General features: G+C 48.0%; 1 protein-coding gene across 1 annotated transcript in view; it reads left to right on the top strand.

The window, feature by feature from the left end:
• Window positions 1-2,247: 2,247 nt before the first annotated feature.
• Window positions 2,248-7,463, top strand: part of SLC47A1 (solute carrier family 47 member 1) — a 103,458-nt gene continuing 98,242 nt past the window's right edge. The window contains exon 1 of the mRNA XM_079130349.1: window positions 2,248-2,429. Coding sequence (XP_078986475.1) covers window positions 2,295-2,429 — 135 coding nt within the window. The 5' untranslated portion in view covers window positions 2,248-2,294. The remainder of the gene's footprint in view (window positions 2,430-7,463) is intronic.

The raw sequence follows: 7,463 nt of genomic DNA, 5'->3' as shown, positions 1-7,463 counted from the left end.
AGGAAAGACTTATTTTGGCTTATGATTTCAGTCCATAAGTGGCTGGCTTCATTGCTTTGGGATTGAGGTGAGGCAGAACATCATGGTGGAAGGGCCTGGCAGAGCTAAGCTATTCAACCTATGGTAGCCAGGAATGAGAGAGAGAGAAAGAGAGCGAGGGAGGGAGTTGGCAGGGGAGAGAGAAAAGAAGGGGACCAGGAACAAGCTACTGTCTCCAAGAGCGTGCCCCCCCAAGGACCCATTCCTTTCAGCTGGGTCCCACCCACTAGAGTTTGTATTACCTCCCAATATGTCTATTCAGCTATGGATGCCTCAATGGATTAATCCATTGATGAGGTTAGACCCCCCTAACAATTCAATCACTTCCCAAAAGCTCCACCTGTGCATGGGGGATCAAGCCTTCAACACGTCTCTTTGGGAGGACATTACAGATCCGAACTCTGACACAATTAAACAAAAGCAGTGACTGTTTTTCTGCAGAAGGCAGCAGGCAGCAGCAGAGGCCTGTGCAGCCATGGGCAAGATGAAGGCTTAGGAAGACTCAGCAAGGAGGAAGAGGAGTTGTTGAAATAGCTGGATGACCTGAAGGCAGAGTTATCCCAGCTGTACATTCCCAAAGTGATAGGTAGGACTGAGTCCAAGCTCTTCGAGATAAGAGCAGTCCACAAATACGTTTCCTATATTCTCACCATCATTAACCAGACTCAGAAAGAAAACCTCACGAAATTCCTCAAGGGCAAGAAGTTCAAGCCCCAGGATCTGCACTAAGAAGATGTGTGTCATGTGCCTCAGAGTCAACAAGCAGGAGGACCTGAACCAAGAAGCAGCTGTGGAGGTACCTGGTCAAGGTCTGAGCACCACAGCATTAATAAAATATGAAACCAGAAAAAAACAAAAATACAATTGCAGTGACCAAAGATCTAGTCTATATTCTAGGATTTTTGGCTATGGGAACCCTCATACCTTTTGGGAAACTTCTCTACTTCATGCAATTCTGGTGGAGCCCTTGTCATTTATGAACAGCATCCAACATTTTGGTACAGAGTTCAGTGCGTGGTCCAGTTGCAGCCAAACACAAGATCCTGTTTTCCTGGTCAGGGTGATTTTTCCAGGAGTGGGTAAGAAACCCAAGCAGGGTCAATTAATTTTTCTCCAAGTTTTGTGTTTGTAACTTTGGAGCTAGAAGAGAAGCAGGAAGGGTCTTGCTTTCTGGCCTAAAGGATGGGCAATATAGGAATGTGGGCACTGGAGGCCACTATCACCTGCAAAGAAGGGAAAGACACCTGTGCAGGAAGAAGGAAACGAAGGAAAGAATCGCAGTTGGTGTGGAGAGCAAGGGAGAGGGAGAGAGGTGACAAAAGGGAAAATACTAATGATCTCGTTTTTAAATCCCTGAATCCAAACTTTCTGTTTCCATGAGCCAAAATATTTCTGTTTTCCCAGCTTCTCTGCTTAAGTCGTATCACTTACAACAGAAGGAATTTTGTCTGTTAACAGAAATCATCCTTGACCTGGTAGCTAAGGTTTGTTAGGCAGTGATTGAGTGCCAGGCTGAGGGCATGTGGAACTGGTTCAAGTCCTCCACCTACATGATCCCAGTCATTTCTCACAACTTGCAGGTATATACAAATGAGGAAACAGGTTCTGCGAGGCAAGTTGCCTGTTTTCTAAGGCTAGCAGCCTAGTCTCCTACTCTGGCAAATGGATAAGCACCCAGACCAGTAAACACCGACTGGAAAATGTAAACATGTTACTCTATCCTGACAGTTTCTAAGTTCTTTAATAGAACTGATGGGAGAAAAGAAGTATGTAAAATCCAAACGGGAAAAAAATGTGCGCTGAAAGCAAGCTGTACAGCAGCCACCAAAAACGCTCAATGAGAACAACTGGCTGGCCGCCAGCCTGGTTAGAACTGGAGGAGTCTAGGTCCTTCCACGCTACAAATTTCAGAATCTGAAACCCTGAGGAGAGACGCAGGGCCCCAGCGAGTCCTAGTGTCCAAGACACGAGGATCTGCCCTCCCACCTTGTGGAGCGCTTTCCGTTAGTTTGACAGCTTTTCAAACTTCGAATCCCAAGTGCAGGATTTCACAGCCTTTCCAAGGCTGGGGGCCTACGACCCGGGTGTTGGGATGCAAGGAGCGGGTCCAAGGTCGCAGACTTGCTGGCGGCGCACTTAGTCCGGCCCTGGGAGGGCTAGGGGCGGTGGTCAAGGGCGGGGACTGGCGTGGGGGGCGGGCCCAGTGCGATCTTGCTGCCCGAGTCCTCGCTGCCCTGCAGCACCGCGCCGGGCACATGGAGGCTCACTTGGAGCCGGTGCCGGAGCCGGTGGGCCCGGAGACCACCTCTGATCGCCGCGGGCTGCGTTGCCTGCTGTTTTCCGACTTTCGAGAGGAACTGCGGGAGCTCCTGATCCTGGCGGGCCCCGCGGTGAGTCAGGTGGCCCCAGTTGCAGGCTAGTCCAGGCAGGTTGGGGGCCCCGTGACCAGTGTGGCGGTGTAGGACATGGAGGAGGTGGGGACCGAGCGAACTTGCAGGCGGGAGAGCTGGTGGGCACCAGCTCCCTAAGGTGCGGAGAGCCGGGGGGGGGGGGGGGGGGGCGGGGGAGCGCCTGTGCGCCTCCGCGCGCGTCCAGGCTGCCAACTGCTCTGCACCGCCCCACTAGGCAGAACCACCCGGCACAGCTGGCACTGCTGGGTCCTGGGGGAGCTGGAGTCACCGCAAAGCCAACGGCTTCCGTCTCCATCGTTAGTACCTACTGGGGAGCGGAAACCTGTGCCCAAAGGAAACTGCCCGCTCCCACCGCCGCACACAAACACTGGGTGCCTTATGGGGGCACGGATATTAGCGAACTAAGCAAAAGTTACTAGAGCTTCCAAGCACCCAAAACTTGGCTTCTTTGCAAACTAGCGGCAAAGTCCGGTAGTTCAGGTATTAGGTATCCAAACAATTATCCTGAGGCATGGAGGAGGGAAGCGGATTGTCCTTCTTGGATTTAGACTTCCGAAAGTATTTGGAATTCACAATCAACCTCTGCAGAGGCATCTCGCGCCAGCTTCCCCTCTCCACCAGTAATTGTGTTTTAAAAAGTTTTTAACGCGATTCTGTTTGGACTTGAAGTGTTCTTATCTGTGTTTTTTGGTTTTGTTTTTTTTTTTTTTTTTTTTAAACCATATGAACTACAGAACATATAATCCCGTTCATGTTCTCCTGCCAGTTCTGGTGTTTTTCAAGCCCCCTGTGCCGGTTGTGGAGTAGGATAGACCAGAAACCGTCAGTGTCTGTTTAAAGTGAATATACTCTTGGTTATGGCACATTCTGCACCTGCACTGGCTAAAGTGGAAAGGTGTGGCCTCCAGTTATGGTAACTCCCGTTGTTTGTGGGATATAGTGATAGCATTGTGGTGGGCAGGCAGCAAGAATAATGCAGAGGATAAAGCTCTGAAATGAAAATACACCCAGTGTGTAGGAGGTTCTGATGCTCCTGGTAGACTGGAAAGAACTCCTAGTTTGGAATCTCTAGACCTGGGGTTCAGTTCCCTGTGCTTCCGGAATTAAAGGTCCAGGCTACCCCACCCCTGGAAGGCTAGTACTTGAGAACTGAGAGTTGGTAGAAAGGATTCAGGCTTACTCTATTTTCTTGAGAAGGTAGAGGGGCTGTCCCCTCTAAAATCCATCTAGACAGTCTCGGGCACAAAGGGCTTTTATAGGAAGGAGAAAGGAGAAGTAGGGCAGAAAGGCTAGGTGTTGAGCGGAGTTGTGTTCGTCCGTGTGTTCTTTTTTCTCTTCTGGAACATTGCAGCAGATTTCCAATCGTGGGGCCAGCGACCTCCTGCCGTTCTTGTCCTTTTGAATTTACATGCTCCGTGTCAGTTGATGCATAGATTCAAACAGAAAGAGTGCTACAAAGGTCATCAGATGTTCTGGGTTCTATACAACTAAAGAAAGATTTAGTGGGTATGGCGGTGCAGGCCTGCAATCTGAGGGCTTGCGGCGGGAGGATCGCAAGTTTGAGGTCGGCCTGGGCAATTTAGCATGACTCTTGTCTCAAAATAAAAAATGAAGGAATGTAGCCTAGTGTTAGAGCGCCCCTGGCTTCAATTTCCGGTACTGCAAGGGGGAAAAACGGTTAACATCTTAACCATCTAGGTGGGCTTTCTCTTCTGTGAAAGAATTAGGGAGGTCTGGAAGGGCAGAGGGAGGAGGAAATAAGGGCAACTTCAAAGGAGGGTCCCTGTTACACGTGCTTTCACCTCCCAAAGTATGTTAGGAAACAGATTTGTGAACTTGAGTGTCTCTAGTCTCCAGTTATCCATCCATAAAATGAGGTTGATGATCTGTGTTTTGACTCAACACTCCCACACAGAGATGCTATGAGAAAGGACTTTGTAAGGCCATTATTGCTCTAATAATACAAGCTTTCTGAGACCTAGCCCCTTCCAGTAACCCGTTCCTGTTATTAGCAGCTTGGGACAGGGACCCTGCCTGGATGCTAGCTGATTGGATTGGGCCACGCACCTGCATAAGAACTAGGCACAAGATGGAAAAAAGAAAAGTGAACTTTATGCAGTTTGAGCAAATTGGGGAGAAGCAGCTAGATTCCTTCTCCCTTGGAGTCCCATAGAAGCTCTTAAAATTTATAGAAACCAAAGCCAGGTGATATACATATGTAGGATTAGTTGGCCTGAAGAGGGGGCAAAATGGGAGAAAAGGAAGAAAATACACATATGCAGATTTATGTAGCCTGTGCTAGACAAGCCAGGACAGGGGTCAGTCTCCATCCTCAGCTTCCTTGGTGCTCTGGGTAGGCCATGGAGAAGCAGCTCCTCAGCTTTCATTCCCAGCATGAGGACGAGAGGATGTCCCCCAGATTCAATCTGTTTCAATGCCCTTGATGTAGGAGACCTCCTTGGGTCTCCAGGGATGAGCGCTAGACTGATATGGAGGTCTCCCCTTTCTGTTTTTGTGTGTATACGTACCTATACATGTGATGATTGTTTATTACAAATACAATATGTACTCTGCAGAAAAAGAAAAAAGAAAACCAACAGAAGAAAAAACTAAGATTGCACTGCCAAGAGATCATTTGGGATTCTTTTCCTCCAGTCTTTTGTGTACATGTCCGTGACTGCTTTGCAGATGAGATTGGAGACTTCTGGCACTAGTTTAGTCTTTTGTGAATTGTATATGGAGCCCCTCTTGATGTCCCTCCATCTCTGTTCCCATCTGCTGTAAGTTACCTATTTTCCAATGGGCAGGGCGTAGGAGATCAAAACCTTTTCCCCCTGTGGTCAATGTCTAACATTCTCTTCTCCAAGATTCCACCATAAAATAGGTAGAATTGCCAGCGTGGCATTACTTTTTTTGTGTTTCCTCTTTCTCATCGCCATTTCCCAGACCTCTCATGTTTCCTGACCCTTGAGAGCATTAGGATTTATCAAGATATTCTCCTATTGAGCTTTAAATGAAGACTTTCAAGAGACAATAATCCAGAAGGCAAAGGAGAGAGTGTGAGATGAACAGGTTCACCTCTCAAAAAGATGCTCTTCATTTTATTCTGATGAAAACTTTGGGAATGTGGGTATTTGCCAGGGATGGAAAGTGGTAGTATGCTTCAAGCATTTCAACCATGCTTTCTCTTTGTGATTAGCATCTTCCAACCAAGATGAATTGTTAGAGTCCTCAAAAATAACCCCAAAGATGGATGCCCTGTGGGCATGAACTGTGATGTAAGAGTGGTAGGATTGCCTAGGCTCAAACTCCTGGAAAAGAGCTCTGGAACCTTCTAGGGCTTCAGGGCAGAAGATACAGGGATAGCGGGGGCAGAGGGGTGACATCAGATGAAACTGACTTGACGGAGTCAGGACACAAACAAATGCAGGCTGAAATTTTGGATTGTCATGGGGGTATAGGGAAATACTTGGTAGGGAGTACTTAGTGATATATGTCAGATTCAGCAGGGAAGGTTGCAAGGGAAAGAGACAATCCAGACCAAAGGAGAGGAAAACCTGGAAGGGGAGAAAGGTTCCTCTTCCAGACAAGTCAAAGGATGAGTGAACGGATGTGAGGAAATATTCAGCGATGGTGGAAGCTAAACAGAGGAAACTCCGCAGGAGCTCAGGCCCTCCCTTCTCTCCTTCCCAGTTCCCCATCCAACCCATCCTTCTCAAGCCTTTGGTTTCAACACTCTGAATATCTCTCAGAGAGATCAACTTCTTCACATTCCCACTCTCTCAGTGGACCACTACAGTTCCAAGCAGTCTTTCTAGCTCATGGTGCCCCAAATGCTCCACATGGAGCCACTGAAGTGCCTTTCAAGTGCATATCTGTGCCTTAGTCCCAACTCAAAACCCTGAACTTGGTCCTATAAGTCCCTCTGTGCTCTGATCCCTGTTGAAACTTCCTGCCTTATCTTGTTTCACTATCTTCCATTGCCCTCCTCCTGGGAAGCCTTAGCCCCCCTCCTGATATCTATACTCTGTCCCTCTGCCTAAAAAATTCATCATTCAAATTAACTCATTGTCTTCCCTGACTACTTGACTACCCCAGAAGTTCACTGCACAAATGGACTTAACTGATTTACTTACTGCATTTTCAACATCTTTTCCTTCTCTACCTTGGGTTCTATTGGGTGGGAATGAAGCCATGGTGTTTGGTTAATTCACACCCATAACCCCAGTACTTGGGATGCACTTTGAATTCCAAAGCCACCGTTCTGAAAACACATTCCAAGTTCAGACTTTGGACTGGAGCATCCTCATATGTACAAGGAGGGAACTGTTTGGGTGACCTCTCAGATTCTTTCCTGTGCTGACCTTTTGCTGCTAAGAGTGGACTTTCAGGCCCCCTGGAATGGGGTAAGAGAGGTCCTTCTGGAGCACTTGTACAGTCCTTTGAACAGGTTTACGCTGTTCCCTTTCCAAGCAGCAGGTCATGGAGACAACCCCTCTCAAGCTGCCAGGCAGCAAGAATCTTTATCTTGCTACCAGGTTTGTAAGTTATTGCCTGACCAGGAAAATGAGCAGCATCCTTGGGCAAGAAGAAGGGTCGGAAGTATGTCATTCTGGCAGTTTTGGTGGGTGTGGGCTGGGTATTGGGCCCAGGGCCTGGAACATGCTAAGCATGAGCTCACCCACTGAGCTCACACCCCCAGCCCCTACTCTTAACAATAGCTATTCTCCATCTGAGCCATTGCCAGTTCAGTTCACTGTTTTTCAGGCAGCAACCATTGAGATATCTAAGGTTAACAGAACTTTGTCCAGGATTGGTGAATTCCCTGGCATAATGACATGCCTTTTGATGGTAGGGTTCCAAGGACCTGGAACATTCTCAAAGTGTGATTTTTGAGCACCTGTGTATAGGCTAGGTATGGGTTAGGGTGGAGGATATGTTCAAATGCAGATTCCTCAACCTCATGTACCTCCTAAATCAGTCTTTCAGTATGGGCCAGAGCATAAGCATTTG

The sequence above is a fragment of the Sciurus vulgaris genome (assembly GCF_902686455.1).
Source record: "Sciurus vulgaris genome assembly, chromosome: 3".
In the NCBI taxonomy this organism is placed as follows: Eukaryota; Metazoa; Chordata; class Mammalia; order Rodentia; family Sciuridae; genus Sciurus; species Sciurus vulgaris.
This window is presented reverse-complemented; position numbering and strand designations above follow the sequence as displayed.